This window comes from Temnothorax longispinosus, chromosome 3 (assembly GCF_030848805.1).
Source record: "Temnothorax longispinosus isolate EJ_2023e chromosome 3, Tlon_JGU_v1, whole genome shotgun sequence".
NCBI lineage: Eukaryota > Metazoa > Arthropoda > Insecta > Hymenoptera > Formicidae > Temnothorax > Temnothorax longispinosus.
The window spans coordinates 10,279,084-10,293,800 of NC_092360.1; the positions used below are offsets into that span (position 1 = coordinate 10,279,084).

The 14,717-nt window shown below is 41.7% G+C and overlaps 1 protein-coding gene across 2 annotated transcripts in view; it reads left to right on the forward strand.

Annotated features, from left to right (window-relative positions):
* The window catches only part of Dlg1 (discs large 1), a 496,300-nt gene continuing 481,583 nt past the window's right edge, over positions 1 to 14,717 (forward strand). Inside the window, exon 1 of one of the 2 annotated variants that reach the window (XM_071773514.1) lies at positions 1 to 608. In XM_071773514.1, coding sequence (XP_071629615.1) covers positions 587 to 608 — 22 coding nt within the window. In that variant the 5' untranslated portion in view covers positions 1 to 586. The remainder of the gene's footprint in view (positions 609 to 14,717) is intronic. The other variant, XM_071773517.1, reaches the window with a different exon arrangement.

The window sequence follows — 14,717 nt, forward strand, 5'->3', positions numbered from 1 at the left end:
ACCAGGCGGACGCCATATTGCTCGTGGCCGAGTGGTGGCGGCGGCCGCCTGTGTGTGTTTATATCGCGTCGCTCTTACGCGGTTTCCGCACGTTTTCGCACCGTGGTCCGTCGACGCCCGCGGATTCCCGTCGCTGGCGACGTGACGTTTACCGTGTGCCGGGTGCGCGCGTCCGCGCGTTACGCGCCGTGCGCGAAACGGAGTGGCCCGTTCCGGTTAAATTCGCATTCGACAACAAAACACAGTGCGCGGCGGCGTCCGGTCGTGTTTCGCGGATCCCCTATACGCGGCGGTAATTCGCGGATTTTCGAGCGGCGTTCCCCGGCCCGTGCGAAGGGAAGTGACAGACCGCGTGAGACCGCGGCGGGCAGTCGTGTTGTCGTTGTCGTCCGTGCCGCTCTCTCGCCCGTTTTCCGCGGTGCCTCGCGTTTTTCAGTCTCTCCGTCTCTCTCTTTCCCCCGTCGCTCCGTATTGGACCGTTCCGGAGCACCGACAGCTCCGCGCCTGGAGTCGCCTGTGTTTCTCGCCGCTCGTCTCGTCTCGTCTCGTCTCGTCAACCCCCTGCGAGGACCACCACCTGGGAAGGATGCCAGTGCGTAAACAAGGTGGTAAGCTCGTACATGTCTTACGAACATCAATTGTCAGCTCGTCGATTCGCAGCGAAATTGCCGGAGTCGCGGCGTGGGAGGGGCGGCTGCGGCTCGCGCGGGTCACTCGGTCAACTGTCATTCGGGTTGACGGATCGCGTGCATCCCCCGCGCTTCTCCGCCGCTTCCTCCCTTCTCGCGCGACCACGGTGTTTTTACGTCGAATTCGCGTTCACCTTGCGATTTACGAGCGAGAGAAAGGAGTAACGTGTGTTAACGGGAGGGTGGGAGGGGGGGGCGGTCAGGTGTTCAGGTCGCCGATCATCGCTCCGGAGCTGCGCGCCACCCCTCGCGACCTTGAATTCGCGCACCGCGCCGATCGACGACGACGGTTCGGGAAGTGACGTGTTTTGACGAGCGTGCTCTTCGCTCGACCGGTCCCGATGGTCGCGCGAGACTCGCATTATACGGGGGCATTGGCCACGTGTAACTCGCGACCCTTTTTCGGCGCGGAACGAGGGCTTTTAAAGAGGATAGCTCGCTCGCGCGATCTCTTGTAATCCTGCCTTGTTTATTCCCTCCCGCGTGCAAGCGTAGAAATTCCAACGATGTGGAAAACTTTACTGCGAAACGACGTGCCGTTTCGCATATTTCCCGTTTTCGATCGCATGCGCGAAAAGTATAAACGCGTTTTTCGAGTCTGCGAAATTTTTGCGGAAGTTGTGCGAAATCGAATCGCGAACTTACGCGTCACGCAACCGGAATTTGCTGTTGCATCTCGCGTGATTCGAGTGAAAAGGATGTTGGTAGTTTTTTTGAAAGCGTTTCTCGCAGAAACGTTCTTGTCAAACACGTCTGATTAATATTGTTGTAATTTACATATCGTATTTAATAATATATAGAAATGTATCGATACACTGTTAAATTCGTAACGTCAAATTATACATACTCAATTTGAGTCATTTTTAATCATAATTATAAGTCACCACTGCTCCTACTCAATATGCCGTCAATTTGAAACTGAAACAATGTTAATTTAATTTAATCGATGGAGTTAAAATAATAAATTTCGACACACATGGTAGTTAAAAATAACAAAATGTTATTTAATTCAAGGTATTAGTTTAAATTTTAACCTTTAATATTTAACAGTGTATTGTGCAAAGATACTCGAATTTATTATGTTATTTAATCTTGGTAGCTTCTTTTATTTTGTGAGGAAATAAAAATACAAAATTACAATATATTTATTGATATTAACATATTTACAATAATGTAAGTATACAAATATTGATATGCAATAATTCAATGTAATATGTTGACAATATTCTTAATTTATCTTAATTACTTATTACGAGAATATTACGCGATGGTAAAAAAAGGCAAGCAATCAAAATAGAAAAAAATCTCTTAATAAATGCAATCGCACTTCAATCGATCTTAGATTCAACTTAATTTTTATCTTCGAGATTACGCGACTTTTATAAAAGTTAGTTGCATTGTGTGGTTTTGCGGCAACTATTCGGATTAGAAATTTATTTCTGTCTTATCATCTTTTCTTCATTGAAGAGATTCTGTGAGAAAGTGAAAATTTGTCAATAGTTGCACACAATCGCATTTCACGCTAAGTATAAGCCTGTCAATCTTGGACTTAGCTTAATTTTCTTAGGCAAGCTGTACGGAAAGCTAAATCGCATTATTCTCACGCCGTTCGATTCTCGTGCATGAATCATAGGGGGTGATATCGGGAAAAGCCTCGATATTGCGAACTCGTCTCTTCGATGAGATCACGATTCTCATCGATGTCGGCCAGTTGGCTGGCGGCGTGTTGCAATAATCGCGCCGTCATCGTCGCGGGATATAAGATATAAGCCGTCGTTTCGTTGCTTGAACGGGGGCCAAGAAAACGCAATAATTTCGGCACTAGGCGAGGCTCCCTCGCCCGCGGTAATGCCGACGTGTAACTCTCACGGCCATGGGCTCGGTCATCACCAGGCGGTGCCGACAATTCTGTTCTCGAAATTGCATCGCGCTACATCGCGCTCTCTCGGTCGCCTCCTCGCTTTTGCGACGACGGCGACGACGGCGTATTTTAGCGGGCGATCTTTAGAGCGCCAACCTTGCTCCATAATCGCGAGAGATTTTCAGAGTTCTTGTCGACATTAGAGCGCTCGCTTTATTACGCGCGATTAGCCGTGAGATAACATTGATTACGGCGTCTCGTTATACGTACAGATCCTTATTTTGTGCGCTCGATATTCACGAGAATATACGATTAGGTGTAATTTTATGCGATCTTGACATTTTAATGAAACGATTCGTTGCCGACACACCGAAACGATATATAAACACGCTTAAAATGTATTTATTTCGCTTATTCTTAGCGGAAATTAAGTTGAAGGATTTTGTGAGCTATATATACGGCGAGAAGGCGGCGATACTTATTAGATTTCCCCCTTTCGTTTCTTGCAAAATTACTAAAGCGCGCTGCTACTAAAGCGTTGTTTTGCTCGAGTCGAAAGGAGGCCATCCTATTTTTGCAGAAATTTCAAGCTTAATGTCCAGACGTAATTCACTTTGGCCATTTAATTAGAATCGCGTACTCGACGATGTATGGGTGTTTACTTAAAAGCGCGTTTCGCGTGTAAAGTTTAAGTGGAATTTAAATCTGTCGTTTGGTTTAAATTTAACTTCTCGCTTAAATTGCGTGAGCGACGACGATCGCGGGGCCATGAAAGTCGCCGGAATATATTTAACGTCGATTCAATGTTTAATTATCGTCGGGGTGGGAAGAAAAGAGGGATCGATCGTACTAGAATGGGACGGGTTTCTTTAGATAGAAGTTATAGATCTCTCTCTCTCTCGGGGAGAAGTCGGAAGCGAAACTTGAGACTTCGCGCGGAAGCTCGCCGCGCCGAAAATGAAGAGATCGCTTTTAATAACTTTAAGATTTGTCCTTGCCAAATTCTGCGGTAATTTTCCCGCTGTTAAACCAATTAGCAAGACGAATGTGGTATTTCGTACTTCGAAGAGCGTTCGCCGAGCTGCGGGGAGCGTATTACGTAGGTTGTCTTCGTTGACGGATAAGAAAGGCGTAAATAACTAAAGCGCCCGGGGTTCCTCGGATAGCGTGTAGTTTATGACGTCGCGTGGAGTTGTGCGGTTCTGAGGTTAATCCCTGGACGCCACGTGTTTCGCGAGCGTGGTGCAGCAGCGCGCGTCAAATCATCTCGCGCGAAGAATCGATATTTCATGGGGCTCCGGTATACTGGGAGCAGAAGGGGTGTGGGTCTCTCGCCGTTTTTCACGGCGTCTCTCTATACGAGCGTGTGTGGGATCGTGTCGCACTCGAGTTTACAAATTTCCGCGAAACGTTGCTCGCGCGACGCGATCGCATTTCGAGAGTACATCGTGTATAGAGGAATAGCGATTGTATGGCAGCACGTGCTGCGAGAAAACGCGGTGGAGGTAAAGGTAACGTATTGATTCCCTTTTCAGCTATGAACTTCTGTATATGTAGGCCAACGGCGGGCGGACGTATCCAGAAGGGCATTCGGGCGTAAACAGCGTTAACGCTAAAATAGACACATTTATTGTCGGAGCGATCATGTAACTTCAAGTCGCAGATATTTTTTTCTTTTTTCTTCTTTTTTTTTTATAAAAGACTTTCACCGGAGCAAAAAAAGCGCGGAGGGACTCTCATAGCGTCATCGTAGCGTCGCCTCTCCTGTAATGACTTTCAAGTAAAATATTTATAATCCGTGAAGTAATTTTTTTGTTATATTCATCTACGCAAACCGTTGTTTTGAGAATACGTATTGTTCTCGCGCGCAAAAGCATCTCGTCTGAAATTATATATCGTTCTTACTTTCATTAGTCACGGTCGGCGAGTCGTTTTATTAGAATTTCTATTTTGTACGTTCGGTTACTTGCCGGGTCAAACGTTGCGTCGTGGCGCGCTTCTAATTTGTAAGACGAGACACACCGGCAAGGTCGTAGCGACGATGGTTTTCAATTTCTGCGGTGTATGCGTTTTTGCAGACGAAGACGTAGAGAGATAGAAGCACAGGGAGTCGTGGATGGTTTATGACTCGGTAGCTCGCTTAGCCTGACAACCTGTGGGCTTTATATATTTACTCGTACATACCGCACTGTGCAAGCATTCACGTATAGTATATGACTACACGTGATCTTTCACCCCCTTATCGACTAATTGGATAGCGTATGTTGTTTCAAGCCAGCTGTTATACAATATTTCATCTCACCATACATATATCTATATATAAAAATAAAAAAAGTCATATTATCGAATTGTAAAATTCAGTCGTACATGAATCACCATGTTATTAATTAATTAGTTACGTTAAAATCGCCGTTCGCTTTGGAATAAAATCGATAGACACGGAGTCAGTTAGATTTAATGAAAAACCAAGATTATTATTTGAAATTGAAAGCTTGTTGTATATACTGGTTTATAGGATTTTTAAAATCTAAATATTGAAGAAAATTATAATATTACTGTATAAAAAGTGTATATAGATACTCTTCCCGTGATAAAATATAAATATCGCGTTCGATAAATTTGCGAAATGAGGTCGGAGAGCGACTTGGAGCGAATCAAATTCGAATTCGATTGATGTCTGAAATATCGGGAAATATCGCGGAGACCGTGGGCGTTCTATATGCGCGACCCTTTGTTCTTACACAATGTATTACTTTACCTTCGTATATATATATGCGCAACGGCAGATACACACTCTCGCGTTGATAGAAGACGCGGCAATGAAGGACGAAAGAGGAGATGACGTGCCTGATAATGAGAGCAATGAATGGGAAGTGGGGCGAGAGCGTATATATGTATGTGTTGCTCTTCCCAAAGCAGAGATGTGTTATTGTGTCCGCCGTGTTTTACAGTAGCTTATAGATATTTACCTATGTAGCATTCTACGTATAGGTGGATGGCGTGTGGGTGTTTCGACGGCCCCCGGCTCGTCTAGTTATTGCCCGTCGTACTTTACGGTACGATCTCGTGTCCGGGAAAAAGTTTATTACTTTCGGCTTGAACATTTCCGTGCGGAGTCTTCAGACTGCGCGATGCTTACTTAGTCGAGCTGCTTTCGATGCAGCTGTTTGCTACGATAATGTTCCCGCGAAGCGTAATAAATATTATTGCACAGTAAAATGATACACATATCATTTTACATTTAATGGTGAATCTGTTTTAAAATTTATGTACTCTAAAAACTTCTGATGATTCTAAATTTCGTCATTGTTATCCCGCAAAAGGATTTATATTTGCGATTAATTGGTAGTCATCGATTGCACGTGAATTAAATTTCACGGGTCAGGCATCTGATATTTTGAGATATTTTTCGAAAAAGCAATCAGGTACATACATGGCGAGATTAACTGTCCGAGGATAACATTCTGAAAACATTGTTTCGGAAGTAAGAAAATTGTCAGCGGCAGAGCAGAATAAATTTATTCTTGACGCTACTGAATAACAATAAGACGCAGACTCGCTGGATGGCAACGGGAGAGATCTTATTAACTGTGTATGTGAATCATTAATATTTGTAGAAGTTTGCGGATTTTCCTGCAATGCTTCCAACAATGATGCTCGGGTTTCTGTATTTTCATCATACGACGGTAGCATAATTCGGCGAGCTTCATAATAAAGCACTACTGCAAAGCCCTGTTGTCGCAAACAACAGCAGCTTATACCGTCTATAGGTTGGCACTCGTTATATTCAGCCCGACGACACCCGTCACTATTGTTCTCAGCGACATCGTCGATCGGGAGTGGCATGTTGGCTCTATTCTTAACCCGTCAAAGAAAATAGATATTTCAGTAAGATTTCTAGCAGGCGATAAATTAAACACGTGTCTCGTTATACCCTCGTTAACATTTGATACTTCATCCATCCGTAAATCACTGTCACTAAAGGAATCGCGCGAAATTCCGCGATTGAAACGAATTTTGTGAATGTTCGCGATCATTTTGTAATTTTTCGTTTTTGCGAAATTTATAATACGACATTAAACCCAAATCTTCTTAAAACCCAAACCAACCGATAGTCGATGGCTTTAATTCTCGGATACGAATCCATCGAGGCTGAAGTTGTCGCGGTTCGCTGCGTTGGAACGAATTTCGATCGTTCTCAATTAAAATTCAATTAAGAAGTTTTCGTAATGGGTGATGCATCGATCTCATGGGCCTCGGAATAATTTGCGGCGTTGAAATAAACGCGAACGCTACGTACGTCAGGCAAGAAGTATATTGGGATCGGATTTCATTCTAGATACCTCGATTCTGAACAGCTTTAGGGATACACCTATTTGCAGGTGCACTTGTATATCGGCGCTTGCTTGTGCAAGTTTCGCCGAAACAATTCTCGCCGGTGCTTCCTGCGCGCGAAGTTCGTAGATATTTCATCGCATTGGTTTCTACCGTCAGGCCATCGTGCATCGGGGTTAACCGACCTCGTTAATGTTCGTTCAAGCCAGCAAGTATGCGTTGTTCCGCCTTTCATAATTTCCTATCCCTTTCCAGTTTGCTTTCTGCGCGTTTGGTTCGCTCGCGGTATTAATCTCCGGCGGATGCGACGCGATTAAGTGTGCGCAGCTACGATTTTGTTCCGACTTCAGATTTGTGCCGTAAATCGAGTTTAGTATGTATCAATTAACTCGATAATTTAGTATGATATAAGGTAAATATACCAATGCTGGGACATTTAAGACCTATATCTGGACACTTTTATCATTTTAGTTTTTAAATAAGTATAACGCGAAAATCAGAGATAAAAATATAATACAAGAAAAATATGTTTATCTTTGATTCTTTGATTTTAATTCGCGTTATAATTTATTTAAGGACTAAAATGAAAAAAAAAATGTTCAGATATAGGTACGTGTCCAGGCATTTGCATTGGTACATTTACCTTACTGACTTGAAGAATATATAGATATATGAGAAAATCGAAAAGTATAGCGCGATATTGAAAGCATGGATATGTATAGGATTGCAATGGGGTGTTTCTCTATTATCTATATATCTATTATTATAATAGTTATAATGAGCTGTAAAACACGCAGTTGTACGCTATAAACGAGATCTGCTGTTTTGTAGTGAGGCTGAAGGAAAACTTTTAACGAACACTTTAAGAAAAATGTTTAACGAATAGAGAGAATTTTGATTTATCGATCAGATTGGCATTTTACTCTGTGAACAAAAGTTAAATCGAATAGTAATGACTTGTGTACGCGATGACGAATTATATATACTGTCGTGCGGAATTTGATAAAGCAGTAGACTACCCTGAAAGAAAAAGTGCTTACAAAGTCGACGCATGTGAAAAGGTCGACAAACTAGATGCGAAGTTGAAAGGCACCGTCGTAGTCCATCGAGTGTTGGGCGGAAGGGTTTTTCGTGTCCCGACATTATCGGATGGAGCTTGGCAAAACTCCCCTTGATCGAACTGCAAAATGACTGAAGAAAGAGGTCGGGTGATCGAAAATGCGGGGCTCTCTGAGGTTTTGCGAGCAAGTGGGTCGATATGCTCTTGGGTATTCTGGTGCATCCCGGAAGTGGATTAACAGCAGCAGTAGAATGTGAGAACGATCGTTGAGTGGTTATTAGGCGGAGTCACAAATAAGCCTGGAATCTTCTCTTATTCGATTTGCATTTTTTGGATAAGTTATATATATATTTTTTTAACATATATGGAACCTCATATGGAACATATTTAGGAAAATAATAGCTTTATATTGTCTCTTATACAAAACGCGCCAAGAATAAGTGTTTTTTATTTTAAGCTGGTCGTAAGTCGTAATGCATTCGAGGCTTATCGAGATCGCTGTTGGAAACGCATTCTGATCATTTCCTTGAGGCAAATTCTGAATGGCGAACGTGTATTATGGATGGAGCGTTGTGCGAGAATTCGATCATTAATGGATGGTGCATTTGCAGAGGGGATTCGTATCGATTAATATCAAGGCGAAGGGTACGGCAAAATCAATAGAATTATTCGTGTCGCAAGCATTACTCGTGATATGTCCCGATGGCGAATCTAATTATGCACGTGGGGGGAATAATGCACGCCTGTACGTGCGCGCGAGCGAACTCGTACGGTTTTCGTGGCGAACGATTAGCAACGGCATAGCACGCAACGGAAGGATAATTCTCCATTTTGCTTCGATATCGGTACATATTGCTATTAGCCTCATTATTTGCTCGTACGTACCACAATACGCGTTTATAATTAAAGCACGTGGACATTCTAAACGTGCGGCAAATTATTTTGTTTCGCCTCATGAATTATGCTTGTTTACGTCACACATCATTCGTGTATTATTAATTTGATCAATAGGAATACCAGTTCGGTTCTATTACACTTGTTACAGTGGACCTTCCTACCACGTCGCGTTGTTCATTCGGTCAGTCGCATATCGCTCCGTTATTGGCTTCCACTACCGCTACCGGGTTATAATGGTTTCGATACATTTGGCACAGAACACTAGTCGTGGCTGCCAATTAGTATCGATAGTCCACGTCTCGGGACCGTAGTCCACTGAGCGGTGCTACGTACGCCACGTGGTGTACATTCGCGTATCGATCGCACCACTCATTTGTTACATTCGTTACACATATCACAATGTTGCTATACTAAATCTCACACAAAACCGACGCGACGCCGCCGCGACGTTTCACTTTCGTAAGCTGTCGACAATCTATTCGCGTTAGAATTCAAAATAGAATTTCATTTATAATCTTATATGCCAATATAAAAAGCATTTAAAGATTCAGAATATACACATATATACATATAAGATATGTATGTACATATTAAGATTCGCATGTATATATAGTGTATAAAATTATCAATGGAATTGCATCCTAAATTTAACGCAAATTATATTACGGACTTAATGTTACTATACATTTTTTTTCCTTAAATCGTCTAGTTTATTACGTATTTTTGTAAGAGAAATATTATTTTTTCAGTAATCTTCTTTCAGTAAATATATTATGATTAAATGGAGCAACGTTTTAATAAAGTTCGGATTATTAACGTATTTAAGTAATATATATTTGATATTTTAGAAATATTGTTATTAATAAAGAGATGCACTTTAATTTAACTTTTTTAATGGAATAGATGCGTTTGCAATTCTAATATTGATAGGAGTACATGAAAACTTTCTCATCTACACGTGCTAGTAAAGTTATACAATCCTAGTGCAGACGTCGATTTCCGTTTCACCCATCGCACACATCGGCCCGACATCGCGGGACGTCATTAAAGTCACATACTCACATACAAGCACATATACATACAAGTCTATACACACACACAGCAGATCCTTCTAATGTAGGACGCAGCCGGCAAGGCTAAATTTAGGATAAGATGCAGCAGTCGAATCTCGAAGCGTGCCCACGCTTGTCGCTAGCGGGACCGTCGAAGCGATTTTTTTCGTTTCACGAATACCTCATCCTCAGTCGCGAAAACCCTTTGATCTGTCTGGAGAGATTCGCTTCGACGAACGCGGAGAGAGGAGCGACTCATCTTTGTCAACATCCGCGACGCGGAGAATCGGCGGGATTCGCATTCACGTAATCTCCGCGTGTCACGTGTCGTCAAACGCCACGTGTTATAAGCACGACAAATAAATACGAGTCAGCTGGGCGGATCGCCAGGATTATTGTTAATTTTGAAAATGTATATATACACTCCATACATGTATATATGCCGCGGCAATATTGCGTGAATTTTGAATTAAAAATGGCGGCGAAAAATGATGACTTGCCACAGCTGCGCGGAAAATCATGGAAATTGCGACGCGATTGATTGTGCAAATTTAGTGATTGTTGTGACAACATAATATTAAATATTTTTGCTGGTTTTTTTAAAGAGGAGAATCTTTTAATCATCTCCCGTCTCAATCACAGAGTAGTTGGTGAATTTTTCTTGAATTTATTGAAGAAGGTGCTATTTATTAGCTAACAACGTGACGCTCATTGACGATGACGCTTTTATACACACGTGTATATAACTTTACATACACATATAATGGTATCTTGTGCTGATATTCTTTTCAGAGTGATCTGTCAAGACAACTGTTTATTCGTCACGGTCGATGACCTCGATCATTTCTGTCGAGCTTGAGCTTTATAGAGTAACTTTTTCGCACAATTGTAAATTTTTTAACAGTTTAAAAGTTTAGGTAGTTAAAACAGTACTCTATATCTTGATTTTAGGCGATGTAACGTAAAATTTTTTGATAATAAACTATGAACTGATTCGCTATTATACGAGATATAAAAACGCGTATTATATATAAGTCAGTGTGTGATATTTGCGATATGTGGGCGCCGGTGATATCTGTCGTGTGGGCCATCATGTATATGATGCAACGAAAAATAATGTCGGAAAATCTAGGCCAGGAGACATCGAGGAATTTGAAGGGTAAATTATTCTAAGTTGTATGTTCTATTGTTTTGCATTTGGTTCTTCAATCGATTTGCGCTTCCTTCTCGATCATATAACACAAATAGAGACATAAAAAAATTCCATTAATTGCAATTAAATAATATTATGCGAAATAAACGAAATAAAATAAAGGGAAAAATCACACAGCCGATTCGATGATGCAAAAAAATTTTTTGTATACATTTAATTTAATATTTCTGAATTTATCATTTTCAATGGATTGACTTATTATTACGCAATACTATTTAATGTGTGCCGACGACGGTCTGATTGATAATCAATCGTGACGAAGCAAATAATTGTAAAATCGTACGTGCTTGGTCAGCGAAGTCGAAACGCCTCTTCTGTGGTGATAATGAAATAGTCATGTGTCTTGTGTGGAACTCATTGACCGTTTCGCAACGGAGATTTACGAGATTCCACAATACGCAGAATTCGGCTGCAGTGCTAGCATGCGGACGTCGTTACGCGACTTCTGTCCCGATTTCTATGCCTGAATACAATCTGCGTGATTTAGATGCAAGGTCACGTTAGGCTTGGTGGAATTCGTTACGATACGGGACGTGCCATTCCGAATGTCGAATTAGCAGATTAATTGGAGAACAGCTGACCGTAGGAATGCGTTTATTGTTTCGTACCTTCGATATGGTATTGCATGTTGGAAATTTGCCTTTTATTAGCGGCTCTTTTACTCAGAAATATTGAGGCAAATAATCAGATTTTTCGGAAAAGAAATTATGTGTGTAACTATTGTCTGAAACTTGTTAATATTTCGCAGTTACCTTTGAGTTTAATTTTCTGTTATTTTACTCGTTGGTCGGAACGAATCTAAGTCAGTGTTACGTAAATTAACATTTGGCAGTACTTCAGACCAGTTAGCCTAGTGCACGTTTTCGTCGAAGGTCGAGAAATTTCCGTACAATAGATTCAACAGTTTTAGAACTAAGCGGAATTCTCGTTTCTAAATTTATTTCGCGTTTCTTAGTTTTAAAGTTTTAATAGTTTTGTGTTCAAGTTTCCATAAAAACGATTGGACATTATTAACATTTTATTTAATTTCTTCTATATTGTAATACAATTTTTCAAAGCAATTTTACAGCGATAAAAGAATCTCATTGATAAGATACTTTTTATCTGCGATATATTTTACATTAACGTAGCGAGAATGAATTCGGCAATGCAGACATTTTTCTAGTTTAAGAAATTATGAATTAATTATGTCACGTTAGAAGATTTTTTAAATCGCTTATTGCTCGGTATTAAGACTTGCATTAATTTGCATTAATTACTTGTATTAATTACTTGCAACAAATTACATAATTTTTCAAGTTTTGTACAAGTTGCTCGGATATTTCAAAAGACTTGCCATCCTCGGAATGGAAATCAGGAAAACCAGAAGCAGATGAAGTTTAGGTAATGAAGGTGGAAGCTACGAGCGACGTAACCTTCGTTAATTGAATAACGCTGCGCTCGCGCACCTAGAAAAGTACCCTAGACATGCCACCTCTACCGTTCTCTCTCTTATCCCCTTACTCATCTTCATTGCCTTCCCATTTCCCATCCTCGTTCTGCGCGCTTCTCTTCCGTTTCCTTCGTCTTACGTTCGTAACGTAACGAGACGACGAACCGCCACCCGGTACGTCTGGTTAACGGAATACGAATGAGCTCTACTGTCAAGGGATAATCTTCATATCCCGGCATCAAGTCGATTTGCGGTTTGAATATGGACTGGCGAAATATGGTAGAACGTTAATTAAGAGCGGCGAATCGTGTTTATCCACGTCCCGTATATTATCCCAGATATATGTCTTCGAATTTGCATAACTGAGCGGCATTATTATCAATTTTTGCTTAGCGCAAGTTATCGTGGGAGAATGAGAGGTTCGTTAGCTACGTGTTTTAGGCGATAGAATTTCGCTACAAGTTTGGCATCAGTATGTGCCGGGTCAGACGACGCTCAACGTTTCATGCGCTTGCAAGTCCACGAAAGACAGGCCGAACAGCTGACGCCTTCGTGTGCTGTCCGTCTCGTCTCGGCTACCTTGTCGTCTGTCTCCGAAATTCGCCGTGGGGGTTACCCAGGCATGACGTAGATGCACGCTATTCTGGTCGGCTCGTGACGTCGTCCTCGGGACATCCAGAAATAAACCCGAGTGGCGAGCTGCTGGCTTCTCAGTCTTTCTGTCTTTCAGCTACCTATCTTCTGTCTTTCCTCTTATCTCGAATGAGAGAGGAGAGAAAAGTGGGAAAGAGAGAGAGATGTGATTACTATGTGACGGGCAAGCACGTCGACGATCTGAGGAAAATTCCGATTTTACGTCAATGATGTAACCGTAAAAAGTTTCGAAAGACGCTTACGGAAAATCATCGAAATTAGATCGAAAGCTTACAGTTCTTTACTTTTTCAAAATTACATCTTTTCCGAGCAGCAAGGTTCATTGATGCACACTCGCCTCGCGAAAATTCCTTCCGGATTGATCAATAGGGGATCGTGGGGGAACGTAAAGATATTGTAATGATTTCGACCGCCACTAGAAAGATTTCTCCGGATCTTGCTTCACGACGTTTTCAAGGTCTTTTATTCCCGCTGTCGTAAAATCGCATTATGCTCCCCAATAGCGGACGGGCGTTACCGATCGATTTACCCGATTGAGAAAAAGGGGGAAAAAGTTCGCTGTAGCGCGATAAATCTTGGTCGTCTATTTTCTCCCAGATACTCTCGTAGTCGTTTTTCTCATAGTTTCGCGGTTAGTAGTTCGAGATCCAATCGAGCATTCTCACTCTCCCTTTCGTTTTATTTATCACGATAAAAATTCCTTGTTCTTTTTTTTTTTTTTTGTAACTTTGAGATGGTAGATCTTTGATCGTTTGATTCTGTTTAGCGTAAGATAATAATGCGATCCAACAATATTTACAGCAGGAAAATTAGATTAAAAAGTAGATTAAAGTAATTTTCGACACCTCTAACGTCGCTAAAAGTATTAGAGATACGCGAGGCAAAAAGTTTCCTTCGGGCGACTGTTTGATCCAAAGTGTTGAATCTGAAGGACGTTACGGTTACGGGTGCAAATAAGAAAAATTTAATTAGCTCACTGCTATATATTCCGCGCGGAGTGCTCTTCTCTTCGCTCGGATAATGAAGCAACGCAGGCGGCCAGCTGGCCACTTGCGGGCGCTGGAAGAACGGCACGGGTAGAACCGGAAAATGGTAGAAGAACGATGGCCGTTGGTACAAGCTACGATTTTGCTTTATTTTCCTTTTCCCTCAAAGCGGATCTCGCTCCGGCGAACGATGGACGCTTTTTCGCGGCCGGCTGCATCAAACCGGCTCCTTTTTTCTCTCCTCTTTGCCTTTCTTTCGCTATGGTATGGTCCCACCCTTTCCTGTCCCTGTTCTCCGTCTCTCCTTTTATCGCGTTTTACGTTCTCTTTTATCTCTCTGGTACCAGACATAAATATATTTCCGCACACGGCAAACGGTGCCTTTAATCTTTTACATATTACATGTTTGCAATAATCATATGCATTATAATGACCGTCACTCCGAAACTGAAAATAGTAGTCATGAGCAAATTTAACATAAACTTATTTCCTTTCTAATTTTATAATGCGGGAGAATTACGCGTAAATCGCGTATCGA